Raw genomic sequence first — 22,452 nt, forward strand, 5'->3', positions numbered from 1 at the left:
ATATACACTGTTCCACGGTCATTGCTGCTGGAACTGTGAACAGGGCCTCTAAAATGCATTAGGGGACATTTATTCTGAAAATTCTCAAGAAATTCACCTAAAAAATAAGTGCTGTGCTACTCCAACTTATTGGACAGCTTATAGGAGTTACCAGGAGAAAGGGAGTGCTTGGACATCGGCATCTTCCAAGGTGGCCCCTTAGTCTGGATGAGAAATGCAAAGATGTCGAATTCAGGTAGAGCAGCAGCTCCAAGAACCAGGGAGATGTGGGTTCCATCCTCCTTCGGATGCAGAACCTCGTTCCATCACCAGGATCTCAAGTGTCACACATCCAAGAACTTGCTCCCAGTTCCTGAACCATTCTGCATCATGCTGCTGCTTGCCAGCCCAAGCCCTCCACACCTTTACTGGAGGTGGATGTGCGGAGCCCACATATACTGCTCCACAGAAACTGCATCTAACTCGAGGTTTAAACCTGCAGATTCCTGGTTTAGCATACCCAAGTACGTTCAAATCATAAGATATTAATTAGCCCGAAAATCGTATGCTAATTGTGGACCTTCAAATATGCATTTCCTATCAGCATGGCATCCATTTAGCAACTGTGTACAGCTTTGGCCAAAATAACTCCTTGCATGTATTTGCTACCCCAATAATTTCCTCCTGATGACAGTTTCTCCAGCATTCACACACCATTCCTGACTCAGAAATAATATATACAAAAGTATTCTCAATGGTCCCAGAATATTTGAGGCAAAGAAAACAAGGAGAGAATTTTTGAAATGCCTTTTATTTTTAAAGAAGGTTTTTTTTACAGGGGGAATCAGTTTTCCACATAAAACTTGGAAAATAGCATAATCACAACCACATACACTATTAATTTGTACAATATGCTATGCTGCTAATGCAAAAGTTGCAGGTTTTCCAAACTTATACATATGTACAATTTACAATAAACTGCCAGAAAAATGACAAAAATAAACTGCCAATGTTTTTCCTTGCATATCAAAGAAAACTGAAGTCTGCCATTTTGGCAAACACCTCTCCCTGAATAATTTGATTCTTCAGTTTGTACATATAAACGGTCCTGAGATCAAATAGAAACAATTTGGCAAAAGCAATGGCCCAGGAAAAGGAATAAACACATTCTCAATTTTTAAATTGGGGGCTGTAAAATTCTGAACTCTGCAACGAATCTGTACTTGCAAAATTATTTATACAATTTCAACCCATTTGTTCCTCATTACTCCCTCCCTAACACATGCCAGTTTTGCCTTCAGTCACAAATGAGAGGTGGTCTGATCCTTGGACTGGTACATAATTACTGTTGTTGCTGCTGCTCCTTTTCAGTATAATAGAAGGGTATTCCCCTGCAGACATGGTTAATGTTCTGCTGTTTTTCTTTTATGCTTCTCTCCAAGATCAAACACCATTAAGTATCACACTTAGAGGTTCAACCAATAACTTATTCATAAACTTGCCCACTAAGAGAATTTAGAGGCAGATCAGGCCTCAGGCACTCCAATTTGGCAATGCAGCACCATACTTCTGAAATTATGGGAATGCTGCTTTCCTCCCCAAATAAAACTTCTAAATGCCATAATCACATCATCTGGAACATTGCTGCTGTATCACACACATGCATAGGTTAACAACCTCCAGGATTAGGAACCTGTGGAAGTATCAACCATTAGTTTGCACAGTACTCAACACAGTAAAGCATGGCACATCATCCAAAACCAATAACTTCATTTACCAGCTTGTATTAACTCAAAATCAACTGATATTTTATTTTTATAGTATTTCATTTTTCATAGTGTCACAAAATTGTTTCCTTTTTCCAATACTGTACTCGTAATTGGAAACCCAAATGCATAGTCATTTATACTGTTATTTCCAAAGCGTTACTAAGTTGCTTATCAAGCTAACAACTATGAAACATTTCATGGATAATGTCAAGTATGCAAATGAAATTTTGCTCCGTTGAGTTTTTCTTCTGCATTCTCAATTGTCCTCCAAATTGTTATTTGAAAGAATTCTGAGCTTAAACTAAAGACTGTATTACCATTCAGCTGGATATGAAGTATTTGGGGAATTTACTTTTAAGATTAAGGTTAAGTCCATTCCTAAAATGATATTGTTTTATAACTTGTCTTGCAGTCAAATGAAGTGCCTGCCTTAACACTCCTGATGTGAATGCATTTTTAAATATAAAAAGAAAAAGAAATGCTGCAAATGTACAACAGGTCCGCAGGATAAAGAAAGATTGATGATTTGGGTGGCAGTCTTTGGAAAGCCAGTCTCGCCTGAAAAATAAGCCTCTTTATAAAAGAGGTAGGATATCCAAATCGACTGTATATAGTTTATACAATGCAAACTGTAAGTGGGAATCACTGTTATTGCTATTACCCTTTACTCCATCACGCTTCAGGAAACAAAACTCATGTCAAGCAATACATCCTGAAAATTAATTCACTGCAACTATTTCATTGACTGACAAGTGCAAACACTTGGTACAGTAGTTTAAAATGACATTGTCTGGGCGAGTGCATTTTCATTATATTATGTTCACAAAAAAAAATCCTAAAAAGAGAATGCTGATAATTCATAGTCAGAAAAACAGATCTAATTTTGTCACCACAAGTTACCTTGAACATTTCCCCTCATTAAATAGTAAAAAGGCAGCCTGTGTGAGTGCAACAATTGTCTTTGAATCAAAGAAGAATTTTGACTGTACAACAGAATGGTACCTAATTGCTTTTATTACAAATTACAAGTTTAATTCTTGTGCTGTTAGCTGATGAGTAAGAGGAGAGGTACTACGCAGATACAACTGGTCACATGCAAATGGTCATGGTTCCGATTCCAGGTTGCAATCCATCTTTTCCCAAATTGTCTATGAAAATAAGGTTTGGGAACAGCCACAGTGCCTCCATTTGGCCAGGTTTCTACACTAGCTGCCCAATATGTGAGCAACAGTTTATTGCAGTGAGTGGGAATGTTATTATAAAGCGAGTCTTCGGGATCACTCTTGGCTCTGTTCATTTCTGTCAAATACCCTGCTGATACTCAATAGTAAGGCTAACAATTAGTGCAGGATGCCCAAGAAGCACTGGAACTATACCTTGCAAAAACCAGCACTTTAGTACCTGGATGCTATCACAATTTTGCTATAAATGTTAACTTATGTTTGACATAAACTGCATCGTTAAACTTTTAAAAGATACACCGTGCTTTGGGGGATGTCAGGTCCTAATGTTTCCTGTTAAATGTTTTTTTCAGCAATAGACTGATCCTAAATGATGTAATGTGGTAGGATTTTGCTTTTCAAACTATGCATTTTAACTAGCAGTGGTAATGTTAGAATAAATCCAACTGTTTATATGACCAGTTTTCACATGCAATACAAAATTAGAAATGGTAGGCCAGTCACGCACACTAGTTTGGTTACGGAATTATGGAATGGTAGTGTTGTGAAGTGTAGGAAGGCAAATGTTAGCCAGTGCTGTTCTTGTGCAGCTCTTAGGTATGAGAGGAGTAGGTTATCTGTCAATACACAGTTAGAAATAGTGTACCATGGTCTAAAATGAAAATTATGTTACAAATAACCGGGTTGGGGAGGAGTCACACAATGGAATTTAAAGTCCAACAAGATTAACTTGCAGCTAGTGCCATGCACAAATTTACTGAACATTATATGCAAGCATTGTGCTGCTCAACTAATTATTGGAAATGAAGATAAAGTAAAATCATGTTAACAGATTTAATCAAAAGTAAATATTATGCTTCATGATCCAAGGAATTACTAGTAGAAATATGCAGTATGAACTTGGTTGATGACTGAGGTATGTGAAGGCTAATTCAGAGACTCAGTCTTTACCATTTTTGAAACTGCCATCTTCACATTCATTGGAATATAGTTGGGAATAAGACAGAGAACTTCCTGCTTCTCAATTGATAGATTTATTGCTCCTTTAAGGGGATCAAAAGTGTTTATAGTTAATTAACAATAGCCTATCATTAGTTTTGTTGCAAGTTATTGGACTTCCGTGGTTACTGTTTAAATCGACATTTTCTAAATCCATCACCTGATGCAGAATTAGCACCGTTTTTCCATATATCTAAACAATATCCAATATTGAGGGAAGTTTAACCCACAACAAAATTCATAACTGGAAGACAATTCACAGGTTTAGATTCTCAGTTAATGCAAACAAATAAAAAAATTAGATAAACTATATGGACAATTTTTAACGTAACTCACCCAACCAGAAACTGACAGAATTGAATGCCACATTGGTTTTAAGCCCTGCCTGATTTTACTCACCATTGAATTCAGAGTAATATTGTGCCTTGGGTAAAGCCAGAGTTGCACCTGATCCTATGGGTTTCCTGTCTGGGGAGTTGGGTTAAAATTATCCTCTCCATTTTATATACAGCCATAATTACCTCATCAAAATTACCCCTCCATTTTGAAATGGACATTAAATGTATAAAATCTGACCATGCCCAAATATTCTGCAACATTCGAGTCAGGGTGTTTGGGATTTGGTGCTTGGGGGGGGGGGGGGGGGGGGGGGGGGGGGGGGCGCGAAGACGGACGCAGGAGGGGAGGTGGCTGGGATAAAACATTTGGTTTTAATGCGCTCCTGAGGGCAACCACCACAAAAAAAGAGTACAAATATTATCTATTATCACTGTAGGCACAGACAAAACTGAAGGCACCAATTTCTTTTTATAAACACAATTCCACACTAATAAACTGTGGATGAGCTAAAAGGTCACTTGCCATTATAGATTTTTTTAAAAATCAGACTGAACAAAACTGTGGCTGCTGTCATAAATCATGTTGTATGCCAGAAATCACATTCTCTCACTCGTGAGTTTACAGATATTTTAACCGTCTCCTCTTTTTCAGAGGTGATCATCTGGCACCCCAAAAGTATTCTGCACATGACAAATGCAAAGCTTGGCTGCAATTTAAAAAAAAATTAAAAGACTGTACAGCATAAAAAATCATTTTTAGGTGACTTGCTCAGTCTCCACCCCATACAAAAATATGCATGTGGTAAAATGGGAAACCATGTAGACAAGCTATCCCAGGTACAACTGGATCATACCTCTAAAGAATGGTGGCCAATGGTCCTGCTGTGCCAAAAATATCAGCAACTTTGTAGATTCACAAGTTTTAATAGGTCTTTGCCTTTTAAAAGCTAAAGTTTCTGGTTAAGACATTTAATTTCACTGTTATTGTAGATTTTTGTAAAGGCCAAAACTGAATATATGAAAGAATAGGTCAATTTGATTCAGTTAATAGGAAAAACAATAATTAACCTGATCAACAACCGGTTTCAGTACACATTTTTTTAAATAAATGGCTTGTTAAGTAGCTAAGTGATATTCACACATTTTGTAAAATAACAAAACTAAAAACAATGCAGTAATTTTGTATGAAACTGAAAATAGTGAGTTAAAGCATAAACGCTAAGACTTTTTGGAACAGTTAGCAGTGGGTAGATGTCTTCAGAAAACAACAGCCAATTTTATAGCTTCAGGGACATATTATAAATTCAGACAAGTTATTTTATAAATGGGCAGAAAAGTTATATCAGTTCCCATACCTGCTGGCAATTTGGAAATTTACTTAGATGCGTTGCATTGCTGTCATTAAAAACAAAACTATGGAATTACTTTTCTTGCAGTATTTACTCTGTGAACTGCAAATCATAACCAAGTTAAAGACTTCTTTATCAAAGGAGATTCTGTCTAGCAACTTTTAGACATCAGTGATTGTTGTAGAACCAGTCAAAAGATTTATACTATGTGTCCCTCTGTGGAAACTGGCAAGCAGCTTGGGATTTAAAGATTTGCACAGGAACTTCTCCAATGACTCATTACAGTAACATTGTGATACCCAGTATAGAGCAGCAAAGCTCCAAGTTTGATACCTGTTAATTTCTGTTGGCTTATATCAGTCTGAGCGGGGGCTTTAGTTATCCACAATGTCTCTAGACTGTGGAGGAAAAACAACAGCCAACGTGATCTTTCAACAATTGTTCAAGATTATGTGTATGTGTTGTGTGGAGTCAAGATCATGCTTGGGTGAAATAACCCTAGATCTCCTCAACACTTTGGTTGGATAAGCGTGCGAATGCTCACTATGCAGACACACATATGGATACTCAAGCAAGGTACCAAATGGGTGATGGAATCACATTCTACTGTCTTCAGAAGTGGAGGGCAGAAAGAATCTTCTTCTAAACAAATTTTACAAACTCTGAGAAAGGATTAACTTCAGTGTAAAAGTACAGATTGAAGGTACCAATAGCACTGTACACCAGCACACTGATAACCCACATTTTGAGAAAGTACTTTCTACAAAGTATTATTTGGAATATTCACACAAGATTTATCACAGCAAAAGAGCACTTCACAGTTAATCTATGTTTTCTGAATTCACTTGGATTAGCTCTCTTTTAAAAATGTAATAATGTTTTAAAATTGTTTTTAATGAGTCTTTTTTAAGTAAGACTCTACCCTCTGCTAAATTTGATGGCCAGCATAAAAAAATTTGGATATATGTTGAGATATTAATAAAAATTAATTTAATAAACCAAATACAATTCAGTTAAGACAAGAGAGTAAACTGGAAAGTAATTTAAAACAGGGGTAAAATTGACTTTAAACCAGGCCATGTCAATTAGGTACATTTTTCCTGCATATAACTTCCAAACCATTACTCCTCAACTTTGTGCCAAGCCATTCCTCACATTCCAAATAAATCTGCACTGTTTCAACATCAGCAATTAGTTCATAATCAGTTTGATACTGTGTAAATACTGATTTTCCTCTCCACCTTTTAATAAATGGGCAAAAAAAAAAATACTCTGGTCAGTTAAGCCATTACTATTACATTGTTCTTGCTCTTTACTCAAACACAGGAAACAGCAACTTGATCAGGCACAGACAATGGCTGCCAATGTGACAGAAAATTTAAAGGATCAGAATTATCCAACTTGCTACTAAATTAACTATTGCTTGTTAATGTAAGCAATGTTAGGGTTAGGACAAAGAAAGTTACAGGCATTTTAAGCAATATTGTGCACCTTTTTGAAAAGAAACTCTGATTTTTCTATCCTTACCAAAGAACAGCGGGATTTCTTTCCCTTCTACCCTGCACCTCCAAAACAAATCTCTAATCTGGCATTAAGATACACAAGCTTGAGGCAAAATTATTTGAATTGAACATAAATTCAATTGATGCAAAGATATTATCACAAATCATAAAAAGTTGATGGATGTAAAACTCGTGTTTCGTCCTGCTGCCATTATCCAGTGTCTAAATGTGGAAGATAACTGCTTTGATCACTGGTGAGACAAAGATATGCTGTTCAGTTGGCTTAAAATGCATGCAAGGAAGCAAAAATAAATAACCTTAGCTGTAGTGCTTATAATAGTAGAAAAAAACTAAGTTATACACACTTTTCTAGCATGATCCACAGATATCGCTAGGGTTGCCTTATGTACTACTGCAGTTTCTTGTGCTGTTACTACACGTTCCTTAATGGTTGTTATATCGGTCATGATTTTGTGTCCGAGCACAGCCAGCTGCCCCACTTCCCCAGAAAATAAATCCAGAAAAATATAAATATAATCCCTGAAATTTTAGAGAAAACAAATTCACAGTGGTACAATGCCAATAAATGGCTACATCTCAGTCTCTCACTCTCATGGGCATTCGCCGTACCCGTCCAGACCTGGACACTCCATGGTTAGCAATCTCATTTTGTAAAACACTGTCTGTATCTGAGTCATAATCATCATATCTTACAGTTCTTCTGCCTTGATTTCTGGTCCTTATCGCAGATGGTCTACAAACACAATCCCGTTTTACATAATCAGAGTCATCATCATCATCATCCCCTTCTTCATCATCGCTGTCCAAGATCTTTTGCTGCTTCTTATATTCTAACCTACTGGTGACTTTTTTGGAAACTGCTACTTTGTTTTTTCCTCTCCCTTTAACTTTTCTAGGTCTTCCTCTCTTCAATTTTGTCTTTGCTTTCACTTTTATCTTTGATTTCACTTTTGTCTTTGCTTTCACATTGTAATCGCTATCCAAATCAGAAATAGATCGAGATTCAGAGTCTGACTGGGATTTTGATTCAGAACTGGAGCTTGAGCTGCTTTCAGTCCCAGAACTGGTACTGCTACTTGAACTAGGTTTTTGGGCTTCTCCTTCCTGCTGCTGCTGGCTGTCAGACAGAGAGTCATCTTCTTCCAAAACATAGGCATACTTTCTTCTCTTAATTGCACCTAACATCTCCTGTTCTTTCTCAGAATCGGCGTCTTCTTCCTCAGAATCACTCAAGATCTTGCGTTTCTTAGCTGCCGTAGTCTGACGGGCCAATTTTCTGTTGTCCCCATTTACCTGAGTATCACTTGTTTCTGTTTCTGAAATTAAACAAAAACATTAGTTTTACCTCTAAACGTCTTCAGTTAGAAGAGGGATTAAATAAACTCAAAATAAAAAGAGCCAAATCAGAACTTTTTGTAGCCACATCACCTTGCCTTCTCAAGAGTCAGAATGGTAGCGAAAGATGACAAAGAAAAAAAAATCTCAGAAGCATTGCACACAATAATAATGGACAATTTGCACCTTGTTCGGTCAATCTGTTTCTGGCAGTGCTGAATGAGGAAGAAATGTTGGTCACCGCACCAAGACAATTCCTGCCTTTAATCAAAATAGCTCCATAAGACCTTGTTACAGCCAGCCGAACTGCTGGAACAAGATAGGGTCAAAGTTTAAAAGGTTCATCAAAAGGATGGCACAGTCATCATGCAGCCTTCCTCAATCTTGCACTGATCAGCATAGTTTACATGTGCAAGTCTTAATGGGGAGCTTGAACCATCAAACTTCTGATTCAGCTGAGTACATGACAAACTAAATTGTGCTAAACTTAATGACAAGAAACAAACCCAATACCTCAACTGATCGGGAGAATTAAAACACAGGCCATCGCTTAACAACCCCCCAGAAAAAATTTGAAATATAATTAAAATTCAGTAACAAGCAGAGTACACCGAAGTAGTCATGGTACACAGAAATTATGATATCAGATTTTCTCCCCAACATTGTTGGATTGCCAATCTCTACTGAACTACTATGCAAGTGAAAGTAAAGAAAAAAGAGATACTTTTCAAGATGGGTATCAAAATCAATAGGACCAGATAGTTAATGTACATATAAAAAAGCTCAACTATGCTCACCTGTTTTTTGTTTAGGTGACACATGCTTTCTTATTGTCCTACTGCTGCCAGCCACAGACTCTGCCCAAGCACCATTCAAAGAAGAAGCTGTAGACTTCATGGCACTTTCATTTTCTTCAGCAGAACTTTCACTGGAGTCTTCATGTTCTGATACTAAGAAACACAATATCATAGAAAGAGAGCTCTCCTATTTCCATCTTAGTTATGCAAACTCTTTCGAATTTGCTCTGAATCCTAAACATTGTATTTTCACTCAAATCATTACTCACTAGTAGACTTCTCAAAAATGTGTTACTGTTTATTTTAATGTTAAAAAGGCTATCCAGAGATCTTGAGCATAATTTCACTAATTTTCTCAAAAAAAAAAATCAGAATCTCGGCTTCCAGTTGTTAGGTTTTAAACCAACAAGAGATCAACACTGAAACCTGATGTTTTGCATACAATAAAGCCTGCTAAATTCAAAGACACCAAGCCAGAGACAGGTGGGTACCGCGCAATTGCCCAGAATCCTAGACTTGTGCTGACTGGGGAATGGAAAGAGAGTGGCAGAAAAATGCTGGTAGTAATGAAAAATTGACCGAGGGCAAGTCAAGCTGATTTTAAACATAGAAAATGTATGTACAGCAGTATGATGATTTCTCATAAATTTTCTACGATTTCTATTTTAAAGATGTTGCCGGGAATGGAAAATTTTCATTATAGGGAAAGATTTGATAGGCTGGGGTTGTTTTCCTTGGAACAGAGGAGGGTGAGGGATGACAGTTTTATTCATTCATGGAATGTGGCATCGTTGGCTAGGCCAACGTTTATTGTCCATCTCTAATTACCCTTGAGAAGGTGGTGGTGAGCTGCCTTCTTGAACAACTGCAGCCCATGCGGTGTAGGCACATCCACAGTGATGTTAGGGAGGGAGTTCCAGGATTTTGACCCAGCAACAGTGAAGGAACGACAATATGTTTCCAAGTCAGGATGGTGAGAGACTTGGAGGGAACTTCCAGGTGGTGATGTTCCCATGCATCTGCTGCCCTTGTCCTTCTCGGTGGCAGTGATCATGGGTTTGGTGCAGTCCAAGGAGTATTGGTGAATTTCCGCAGTGCATCTTGTAGATGGTGCACACTGCTGCCACTGTGCGTCGATGGTGGAGGGAGTGAATGTTAGTGGATGTGGTGCCAATCAAACAGACTGCTTTGCTCTGAATGGTGTTGAGCTTCTTGAGCGTTGTTAGAGCTGTACTCAGCTAGGCATCACACTCCTGACTTGTACCTTGTAGATGGCAGATAGGCTTTTGGGAGTCAGGGCGTGAGTTACTCATTACAGGATTCCTAGCCTCTGACCTGCTCTTGTAGCCACAATGTTTATGTGGCTAGTCCAGTTCAGTTTCTCATCAATGGTAACCCCTAGGATGTTGATAGTGAGGGATTCAGTGATGCTAACACCATTGAATGTCAAGGGGTGATGGTTAGATTCTCTTTTGTTGGAGATGGTCATTGCCTGACATTTGTGTGGCGTGAATGTTACTTGCCACTTGTCAGTCCAAGCCTTGATATTGCTCAGGTCTTGCTGCATTTGGACATGGACTGCTTCAGTATCTGAGTAGTCGCAAATTGTGCTGAACATTGTGCAATCATCAGCGAACATCCCTACTTCTGACCTTATGATGGAAGGTCATTAATGAAGCAGCTGAAGATGGATGGACTGAGGACACTACCCTGGGGAACTCCAACAGTGATGTCCTGGACTGAGATGATTGACCTCCAACAACCACAACCATCTTCCTTTGTACTAGGTATGACTCCAACCAGTGGAGGGTTTTCCAGATTCCCACTGACTCCAGTTTTGCTAGGGCTCCTTGATGCCACACTCGGTCAAATGCTGCCTTGATGTCAAGGGCAGTCACTCTCATCTCACCTCTAAAGAGTTCAGCTCTTCTGTCAATATTTGAACCAAGTCTTAATGAGCTGAGTGAACCTGGTGGAACCCAAACCGATCGTCAGTGAACAGGTTATTTCTAAGCAAGTGCCGCTTGATAGCACTGTTGATGACACCTTCCATCATGTTACCAATGATCAAGAGTAGATTGATGGGGCAGTAATTAGCCAGGTTGGATTTCGTTTCTGTGGACAGAATATACTTGGGCAATTCCCCACATTGTCAGGTAGATGCCAGTGTTGTAGTTTTACTGGAACAACTTGGCTAGGAATGTAGCACATTCTGGAGCACAAGTGTTCGGTACTATTGCCAGAATATTGTCAGGGCCCATTTGTAGTATCTAGTGCCTTCAGTCGTTTCTTGATTTTCGTGATATCACACAGTGTGAATCGAACTGGCTGAAGACTGGCATCTCTGATGAACTGATAGCATAAATAGAAATAAATATGATCTGATAGCCATTACAGAGACATGGCTATAGAATGACATAGATTGGGTACTGATTATTGAAAGGTACATGACATTTAGGAAGGACAGGAAGTTAGGAAAAGGTGGAGTGGCTCTGTTAATTCATGATGGTATTAGAACATTAGGGATGGATAACCTAAGTTCAGGAAATCAGGATGTGGAGCTCTGAAGAAGTCACACAGGCTTGAAATGTTAACTCTGTTTCTCCCTCCATAAATGCTATCAGATCTCCTGAGTTTTTCCAGCATTTTCTGTTTTTATGTAGAAGCGGTTTGGGTTGAGATGAGAAATGGTAAAGGCAAGAAGTCACTTGTGGGAGTGGTGTACAGGCCCCTAATTGTAACTGCATGGTAGAACAGAGTATAAAAGAAGAGATGATGGGAGTTTGTCAGAAAGGCACGGCGATAATCATGGGGGATTTTAATCTACATATAGACTGGAATAATCAGATGGGCTAAAGTAGCAAATATGAGGAGTTCATAGAACGTCTTCAGGATAGTTTCTTAGAGCAGCACATTCTGGAGCCAACCAGAGAGCAGGCTATACTAGACCTGGTATTGTGCAATGAGATAGGAGTAATTGATAACCTCATAGTGAAGGCACCCCTAGGTCGCAGCGATCATAAGATGATTGAATTTTACTTTCACTTTGAGGGAGAGACGAGTGTGTCCAAGACTAGTATTTTAAAATTAAATAAGGGCAATTATGAGGGCATGAAAGCAGAGCTAGCTAAAGTGAACTGACAAATGAGGTTAAGGGATATATCAATAGTAAGTTCAGTGGCAGACATTTAAAGGGATATTTCAGGATATACAGAGTAGATATATTCCAATGAGAGAGAAAACTTCCAAGGGAAGGGTCAACCAAGTTAAAGATAATATCAAACTTAAAGAAAACTAAGTATATTAATATAATTGTGCAGACAGGCAGTAGGTCAGAAGATTGAACAGAATATAAAGAACAGCAAAGAATGACAAAAATATTAATAAGGAGGGAAAAATTAGAGTATGAGAGAAAGCTAGCTATTAATATAAAGACAAATAGTAAGAGTTTCTATGGATAGTTAAATAAGAAGAGTTAACAAGGAAGTGTTGGTCCTGTAGAAAGTGCGTCTGGGGAATTGATAATAGAGGTAATTAGGAAATAGAGATAGTTCAAGTAAGTTATACTTGTATTTGTGGGTGTTAGGAATGAGTTTTAGCTTTAATGTTTAAGTTTGAATTGTATTTCTGTATGTTAAGAAAATGTTAAATTGAGTTTGTTTCACTTTAAAAGGTGCCTGCATTTCTAATGAGAGTTTTATGACTGTTGCAGCTAAGTTAAACAAGAGTAGAGAAACTGGGCTGCTGCCTAGCAACAGGGGTCCAGAGAGGCAGGTCCCTCCCATAGAGACAGACAGAAGAAACTAGAAACAGCAGTTTGATTTGTAAATTACTTGAGTTCAGTTGGTTTTGAAGACAGCTGCCAGGAGAGACAGGAGCAAAGGGGTCAGATAGCCAGTCCCAAGCTAGAGAAAAGGCTCCAAAATCCAGGGGAGTGGAACAGGAGAAAGTCCAGAGAAGACCTTCAAGTCAAAGGGAAGGACAAGAACCTGGAAAAGGTCCTGTTACGTGAAGTTAAGAGTAAGGGGCAGAGAGAAAAACTCCAAGCTTCAAATTTAAATAAACAAAAGCAGCACAAAGCAGATTGAAAGCTGTGAACAGCGTGCAAGAGGCCAGAAGGTCCCAAGAGATGGCAGAAGGTCTGTAACTCTTTGCTAGTGGCATATGAAGCAGTGGTGTACTGTTGACCGCTGAGTCAGTGTGACAGAGTGCATGCAGATAAGCTTGAACGCAAGTGGTGACCCAGGGGAGAGGAACATCAGAAGGAATGTTCAAAACCCTGGAGGTGAACCCTTGCAGAAGACATCTGAGAGAAAGTGACTTGGAGAGTGGAGGTTGGAAACCCTGTGTGAAACATTGAGTTCAGTGAGACCAGTTGCCTCACAGTGTAAGTGGCTGGGGGGAGTTGGAGTGAGATCCACAGCATCTGATTGTCACTTGGTTTCAGAGTGTGGTGTGTCTGACCACAGGTTGCCAACTGTGAACATTAGAGTATAAGAGCATTAGAGTATAGAGTATTTTGTAACTTCCTTACAAATCTGTATACATCTGTAAACGTATAGTTGTGGGTGAAGGAGTATTGTAATATAGTTAATCTTTTCTTGCTAAATAAATGTTTTATTCTTTTATTAAAAGCTCATTAGCTAACTCCAGTCAATCTGTTGAGTGGCCACACTCCATATATCTAAACAAACAAATTAAAACGATCTATCAAGCTGGGCTCCACTCTGGGGTAACCCCAGCAGGGATCATACAGGAAGTAGGGAGATTGCAGATGAATTAAACAGGTATTTTGCATCGGTCTTAACTATAGAGGACACAAATAACATCCAAGAAATAGCTGTAAATCAGGAAATGCAAGAGGTGGGAAACTTGGGAAAATTACAATCACCAGGGAAGTGGTATTGAATAAATTGTTGGTGCTGCGGGCTGACAAATCTCCAGGTCCAGATGGACTTCACCTTAAGGTCTTGAAAGAAGTGGCTAGTGAGATAATTGATGCTTTGGTTTTAATTTTCCAAAATTCCCTAGATTTGGGGAAGGTTCTATTAGATTGGAAAATTGGAATGTAACTCCTTTATTCAAAAAGGGAGGGATTCAGAAAGCAGGAAATTACAGGCCAGTTAGCCTATCATCTATCATAGGGAAAATGTTAGAAGCTATTAATTAAAGACGTTAGAGCAGGGCACTTAGAAAAATTCAAGGCAATCAGGCAGTCAGCATGGTTTTGAGAACGGGAAATCATGTTTAACCAATTTATTGGAGTTCTTTGAGTCACATGTGCTATGGATATAGGGGAACCGGCGGATTTATTGTATAGTGAAACAGAGTGCTTGAATATTTTTAAGGCAGATCTCGATAGATTCTTGATTAACAAGGGGATGAAAAGTTATCAGGGGTAGGCAGGAATGTGGGGTTGAGGTTACAATCAGATCAGCCATGATCTTATTGAATGGTGGAGCAGGCTCCAAGGGCTGAATGGCCTACTCCTGCTCCTAATTCATATGTCCATATGCTGAGGAGCTCCAGAGGAGGACAAGATGGATCATCCACTCAGCACTTCTGGCTGAAGATTGTTGCAAATACTTCGGCTTTATCTTTTGCATTGATGTGTTGGGCTCAATTATTGAGGATGGGAATACTTGTGGAATCCCCTCCTCCACTGAGTTGTTTAATTGTCCACCACCATTCATGGCTGGACGTGGCAGGACTGCAGAGCTTGATCCATTGGTTGTGGGAGTGCTTAGCTCTGTCTATTGCATGCGGCTTACACTGTTTGGCAAGCAAGTAGTCCTGAATTGCAGCTTTACCAAGTTGACACCTCATTTTTAGGTGTACCTGGTGCTGCTCCTGGCATGCCCTCTGGCACTCTTCATTGAACCAGGGTTGATCCCCTGGCTTAGTGGTAATGGTAGAGTGGGGGATACATGCCAAGCCATGAGGTTATAGATTGCGGTTGTATTCAATTCTGCTTCTGCTGTTGGCCCACAGTGCCTCATGGATTCCCAGTCTCGAGTTGCTAGATCTATTCGAAATCTATCCCACTTAACACTGTGGTCGTGCCACATAATATGATGGTGGGTATCCTCAATGTGAAGACGGGATTTTGTCTCCACAAGGACTGTGCGCTGGTCACTCCAACCGATGCTGTCATGCACAGATGCATCTGCAGCAGGCTGGCTGGTGAGGTTGAGGTCAAGTATGTTTTTCCGTTTTGTTGGTTCCCTCACCACCTGCCACAGACCCAATCTAGCAGCTATGCCCTTTAGGGCTTGGCCAGCTTGGTCAGTAGTGGTGCTACCAAGCCACTCTCGGTGATGGACATTGAAGTCCCCCCAGCCAGAGTATATTCTGTGCCCTTGCCTCCCTCAATGCTTCCTCCAAGTGGTGTTAAACATGGAAGAGTATTGATTTATCAGTTGGGAGGCTGGGTGATACTTTGTAATCAGCAAGAGGTTTCCTTCCCCATGTTTAACCTGATGCCATAAAACTTCATGGGGTCTGGAGTCGATGTTGAGTACTCCCAGGGCAACTCCCTCCCAACTGTATACGACTGTGCACCACCTCTGCCGGTGGGACAGGAGATAGCCAGGGATGGTGATGGTGTATCTGGTACAATTCTGTATGACTATGACTATGTCAGGCTGTTGCTTGAGAAATCTGAGAGATAGCAGACGTAGTAAGGAGAATTTTGCAGGGTGCACAGGGCTGAGTTTGCAGTTGTTGTTTCTGGTGCCTAAGCTGATGCCGAGTGGTCTGTTCAGTTTCCTTCTTTATAGGCTTTGTAGCAGTTTGACACAACTGAGTGGCTTGCTAAGCCATTTGAAAGAGCATTTATGAGTCAACTACATTGCTGTAGACCAGAGCAGGTAAGGATGACAGATTTCCTCCTGAACCAGATGAGGTTTTACAACAATCGACACATGGTTTCAAATCATTACTTTGGATCTCTGGATTACTAGTCCAGTGGCAATACCACTACGCCACCACCTCCCCCACTTTGAGGTGTACAATTATAAGGAGCCTAGGTAAATAGGGACGACCCATTTACGTTAGCAGAGGGGTCAAAACCCAGGGGGCATAGATTTGAAGTAACTGGTAAAAGTAGGAAACATTTTTTCACCCAAGATAGAGACCTGGAACTCACTGCCTGAAAGGGTGGTAAAGGCAAAAACTTTTGTGAAGTGTGGTGACCAGAACTGAATGAAATACTCTTAATTGTGGCCTAAGCAGAGCTTTAAGTTTGGGCATAACCTCCCTGCTTTTGTACTCAATGCACCATTTATGATCCCATTTGCTTTCTGAACCACATTCTCTATACATCATTGAAACTGACAGCATGGAAGACCATTCAGCCCATCAGGTCCACACTGGCCAACAAGTAGCCATCTAGCCTAATCCCACTTTCCATCTCTTCTTCAGTAGTCTTGTAGGATATGGCATCTCACTTCCAAGGGGAGATGGTGGTGTAGTGGTAACGTCACTGGATTAGTAATCCAGAAGACATGGGTTCAAATCCCATCACAACAGCTGGTGGAATTTTAATTCAACTAACAAAATCTGGAATTGAAAACTAGTCTCAGTGATGGTGAACTATCAGTGATTGCCATAAAAAGGGAAGGAAATCTGCTTACCTGGCACACCCACAGCCCTTTAAAATGGCCTAGCAAGCCACTCAGTTCAAGGGCAATTAAGGTGGGCAACAAATTCTGGCCTTGCCAGCAACGTCCATGTCCCATGAAAGAATGACAAAAAGCTTCATGTGAGTTTCTGAGGGCAGTGAGCTAGATTCTGTTCACCCTCTGATTTATAGAATTTCCCCTTGAATCACTTCTTACTCTATATCTGGGGCAATGGGCTATTTTTATCCATTATCTAGATCCCTCATAATTTCACACACTTGAATTAGGTCTCCCCTCAGCCTCCTCTGTTCCCATGAAAACAACCTGAGCCTATCCAACCTTGCCTTATAATTCAAATTAATAACTCAATCATAACTCAACTCCAGTCAAGGCAACATCCTCCTAACTCTCCTCTGTAGCTTCTTTTGTACAATCACATCCAGCTGTGAATCAACAATCCTGCCATCTTCAAAGGTCTATGCACAAGCGCCTCCAGATCCCTCTGTTCCTGCACACTCTTTAGAACTGTGCCATTAAGTCTATATTGCCTTTTCTTATTCCTTCTGCCAAATACATCACCTCTCACTTCTCTGTACTAAATACCACCTGCTGCTTGTCCGTCCATTCTGCTAGTCTACCCATGTCCTGTTGCAGTTGACCAGTATCACCTACAGTCTGCCACTCCTCCAAGTTTGGTATCATCGGCAATTTTTGTAATTTTATTCTGTATTCTGTATTCCAATATGTCTATATAAGTAGGGCCCCAGCACTGACCCAGGAACAGTGCTGTTTACCATCCTCCAGTCTGAAAAATAACCATTTACCACAACTTGCTGTTTCCTTTAGCCAATTTTTTATCCAACTCGACACTGACCCTTCTATTCCATGAGCCTCAATTTTGTTAACCAGATTTTCATGTGGTACTTTGCCAAAAGCTTTCTTAAAGCCCATATTGGCACCATCCATTGCATTCTGATCATCAACCTTCTCTGTTACTTCACCAAAAAATTCAAATAGACGAGTCAAGCACGATCTCCCTTTTACAATTCTGTGCAGGGTCTCCTTAATTACTCAGGTCTCTCAAATGCCAATTCTACGATGCTGTTTACCCACCACTGACGTTAGAATAACTGGCCTGTAGCTGCTCGGACTCACTCCACATCAATATGTCAAAACTTATATATCAAGAATTCATGATGGCCAAGAAAGAGTTTACAAATGTCCACAACACCTCACATATGAAAACAGAAACAGAACTACACTGTACTATGACCTGTTGTTTATTCAACAACTTGCATTTATATAGCATCCTGAACAAAATAAAACATTCCACATACGACTTGAACTGAATTCAGTTTGTTTGCTCACCTGTTGTTGATCCAACTGACCCATTGGGCAAGTCTTTTTTTCTTTCTTTTTTTAAAGTTAGGGCAGTTGTCTTGGCCCTCATGTTCCTTACTCTAGGTGATGTAGAAGAATGCTCAGAAGCATCGCTGCAGGCACTATCTCCAGTACTACTTGTGCTGTTCTGAGATGAATGTAATGAGGTAGATCTTTTGGAAGGATGTTCCACTTTTGCTGGAGGCTTCATTGGTTTTCGTTTTCGTTCTGGACTAAATATTGCACAATAACAAGTAAACAGCTCAAGATGATTGCTGGCTACATTCTTGAAATTATAAATGGTAACCAAATGGTGGCACTTGCAAGTAATACTTTAAAGAATGCAGATCTTATGGATATAGACACATATGCACCTACATGTAATTTTAAATCCCATTTACTTTCTGAAGTTCTGCATCCAGATGAAAATTGCATCTCTCTCTATCCATAATGATGGATATACATTGTAATATTTCCCCTCTAATGTCTCAGAATTTGTCTCATATTGCAAAAAGCCTCGTGTGCAACTTGCTTGGAACACCTCAAGAAACTATTCCTTTAAGATCTTTGCATTTTAGTCATGCAATTCTTTCTCATCTCCTGTGTATAACCTTTTTACTCAAACACTCTAGTTCCTTTCCCCCCCCCAAGGCTGCCAGCCCTCTATTTTGAACCAATTTCAAACTGGTACGAAATTCCTGCTACAATAATGGCATAATTGACATTTGCCTCACAGTTAGCAAAAGAATATTCCACGCTACTCCCAGTGATTGAACTTTAATTTGTGTGTGCAGGCTGAACAACCAATTACATTCAATTATAATGGAAACATTTAACAATCCCACACGTGTCTGTTGTTTGATCATTTTATTTAACTACTCTAACCATTAAGGTGCCTCTTCTTTTATTGTCCTGCAAGTGCTTTTTGAACATCATCTTTTTAATTCATCTTCCATTGCCCCCACCAAAAGAAAAAATAGCTTTATTTTTCCTCAAGTTACTTCATATCAAAATACACCACTAAGGTGCAGATTTGGGTGTACCACAAGCTGGTATAACACAATATTCCGTCTACAATTCTCCAAAAAGGTGAGTTTCTTAAGTGTTGTGTGTGCAAATTTTCTGACCACTTGCAGCCAGTTCCATTAACCCTTCCAATCCACAATATGGCCATGCTGCACAGCTAAGGACAATCTATTGAACTGCAGTGGTTAAAAAATAAATGACCGTTGTCTTAATTTTAAACGTGATCCATTTAAAGAAAATACCACTCTGCAAATAACATACCTGGAGGCTCTGCTACTTGACCTGGAGGCTTCAGAGCTATGTAGGCGTTTTTTGTATCTCTGTTTGTGCTGACTCCTTTTATTGTATTTTAGAGCTGTTTTATAGTCAGAGACAATTGTTCGAATTTGGTCCTCAAAGAATGCAGACAACCTCAGAGTCATGCTGTATATCTAATTTTTTATTAGAAAAAAAGATGGCTGTTAAGAGTGTTCTAATATAAATCATAACACAGCAACATTCTAATGGAAAAACTATTAATTAACAATTATTGTAGGTCACTGCATAATCCATCAAAATTAGCATTAAATGGCTTTTAATTACAATTTTCTCACTTGCTCTCTTGAAAGTGCTGATTAATAACAATCTGGTTTTTGTAATTAAGGGCCTCATCCTAGTAACTGTCCTTGATCTGTGAGCCTTGACATTGAGCATCGGGAGATTATTTGGAAATGTGGAAGAGGGAGCTTGAAAAGGGCACATCACAGTTGAGTTGAGTGTCCAGATAAGCACAATTTTGCAGTCATAACTTAATCATCTATTAATCTGGAACCTTGGGAGGAAGGAGAAAAGGAGGAGAGGGAAGACAGAGAGATAGGATGCAAGAGGGTGTGCGGGAGAGAGCGGGCGCGAGTGAGTGAGGGAAGGAGAGTGAGAGTAAGGGAAATAGAGTGAATGCACGAGAGAGAAAGAGTCAAAGAGAGTGAGGGAAAGTGCGAGAGCACAAAAGAGTAAGTGGTGAGAGTGAGACACAGTTAGGCAATGAATGGGGGGGGGGGGGGGGGAGAGAGGGAGGGAGGGGGAGGGATGGAGAGGGAGGGGGAGGGAGGGGAAAGAGTGAGTGAACAAGAGAGTGCATGAGAGAGTGCACGAGAGAGAAAGAGTCAGAGAGTGAGTGAGTGGTGAGAGTGAGACACAGTTAGGCAGTGAATGAGAGGGAGCGGGAGGGAGGGGGAGCGGGGGAGGGAGCGGGAGGGAGGGAGGGAGCGGGAGCAAGTGGGAAGGAGAGAAGGAGGGAGCGGGAAGGAACGAGCAGGAAGGAGCAGGAAGGAACGAGCAGGAAGGAGGGAACGAGCGGGAGGGAGGGAGGGAACGAGCGGGAGGGAGGGAGGGAACGAGCGGGAGGGAGGGAGGGAACGAGCGGGAGGGAGGGAGGGAACGAGCGGGAGGGAGGGAGGGAACGAGCGGGAGGGAGGGAGGGAACGAGCGGGAGGGAGGGAGGGAACGAGCGGGAGGGAGGGAGGGAACGAGCGGGAGGGAGGGAGGGAACGAGCGGGAGGGAGGGAGGGAACGAGCGGGGAGGGAGGGAGGGAACGAGCGGGAGGAGGGAGGGAGGGAACGAGCGGGAGGAGGGAGGGAGGGAACGAGCGGGAGGAGGGAGGGAGGGAACGAGCGGGAGGAGGGAGGGAGGGAACGAGCGGGAGGAGGGAGGGAGCTGGAGAGAGGGAGCGAGCGGGAGAGAGGGAGCGAGCGGGAGAGAGGGAGCGAGCGGGAGAGAGGGAGCGAGCGGGAGAGAGGGAGCGAGCGGGAGAGAGGGAGCGAGCGAGCAAGAGGGAGGGAGGGAGCGAGCGAGCGGGAGGGAGGGAGCGAGCGAGCGGGAGGGAGGGAGCGAGCGAGCGAGCGAGCGGGAGGGAGAGAGCGAGCGAGCGGGAGGGAGGGAGCGAGCGACGGGAGGGAGGGAGCGAGCGACGGGAGGGAGGGAGCGAGCGACGGGAGGGAGGGAGCGAGCGAGCGACGGGAGGGAGGGAGCGAGCGATCGGGAGGGAGGGAGCGAGCGATCGGGAGGGAGGGAGGGAGCGAGCGAGCGAGCGGGAGGGAGGGAGGGAGCGAGCGGGAGGGAGGGAGGGATTGAGCAGGAGGGAGGGAGGGAAACGAGTGGGAGGGAGGGAGGGAAACGAGTGGGAGGGAGGGAGGGAACGAGCGAGCAGAAGGGAGGGAGGGAGGGAACGAGCGGAAGGGAGGGAGGGAGGGAACGAGCGAACGGGAGGGAGGGAGGGAGTGAACGAGCGGGAGGGAGGGAGGGAGTGAACGAGCGGGAGGGAGGGAGGGAGTGAACGAGCGGGAGGGAGGGAGGGAGGGAGGGAACGAACGGGAGGGAGGGAGGGAACGAGCGGGAGGGAGGGAATGAGCGGGAGGGAGAGAGGGAGGGAAACGAGCGGGAGGGAGGGAGGGAAACGAGCGGGAGGGAGGGAGGGAGGGAACGAGCGAGCGGGAGGGAGGGAGGGAGGGAACGAGCGAGCGGGAGGGAGGGAGGGAACGAGCGAGCGGGAGGGAGGGAGGGAGGGAACGAGCGAACGGGAGGGAGGGAGGGAGGGAACGAGCGAGCGGGAGGGAGGGAGGGAACGAGCGAGCGGGAGGGAGGGAGGGAGCGAGCGAGCGGGAGGGAGGGAGGGAGGGAACGAGCGAGCGGGAGGGAGGGAGGGAGGGAACGAGCGAGCGGGAGGGAGGGAGGGAGGGAACGAGCGAGCGGGAGGGAGGGAGGGAGGGAACGAGCGAGCGGGAGGGAGGGAGGGAACGAGCGAGCGGGAGGGAGGGAGGGAACGAGCGAGCGGGAGGGAGGGAGGGACCGAGCGAGCGGGAGGGAGGGAGGGAACGAGCGAGCGGGAGGGAGGGAGGGAACGAGCGAGCGGGAGGGAGGGAGGGAGCGACGGGAGGGAGGGAGGGAACGAGCGACGGGAGGGAGGGAGGGAACGAGCGAGCGGGAGGGAGGGAGGGAACGAGCGAGCGGGAGGGAGGGAACGAGCGAGCGGGAGGGAGGGAACGAGCGAGCGGGAGGGAGGGAACGAGCGGGAGGGAGGGAACGAGCGGGAGGGAGGGAGGGAACGAGCGGGAGGGAGGGAGGGAACGAGCGGGAGGGAGGGAGGGAACGAGCGGGAGGGAGGGAGGGAACGAGCGG

General features: G+C 42.6%; 1 protein-coding gene across 4 annotated transcripts in view; it reads right to left on the reverse strand.

Moving 5' to 3' along the window:
- Positions 1–4,627: 4,627 nt before the first annotated feature.
- LOC121290609 (bromodomain and WD repeat-containing protein 3-like) overlaps positions 4,628–22,452 on the reverse strand; it is a 181,341-nt gene continuing 163,516 nt past the window's right edge. For 3 of the 4 annotated variants that reach the window (XM_041211275.1, XM_041211274.1, XM_041211273.1), the window contains 4 exons: positions 19,560–19,729; positions 18,261–18,505; positions 9,271–9,423; positions 4,628–8,454 (listed from right to left, as the gene is read on the reverse strand). In XM_041211275.1, coding sequence (XP_041067209.1) covers positions 7,715–8,454; positions 9,271–9,423; positions 18,261–18,505; positions 19,560–19,729 — 1,308 coding nt within the window. In that variant the 3' untranslated portion in view covers positions 4,628–7,714. The remainder of the gene's footprint in view (positions 8,455–9,270; positions 9,424–18,260; positions 18,506–19,559; positions 19,730–22,452) is intronic. The other variant, XR_005945850.1, reaches the window with a different exon arrangement.

The sequence above is a fragment of the Carcharodon carcharias genome, chromosome 18, assembly GCF_017639515.1.
Source record: "Carcharodon carcharias isolate sCarCar2 chromosome 18, sCarCar2.pri, whole genome shotgun sequence".
Classification (NCBI taxonomy): Eukaryota; Metazoa; Chordata; class Chondrichthyes; order Lamniformes; family Lamnidae; genus Carcharodon; species Carcharodon carcharias.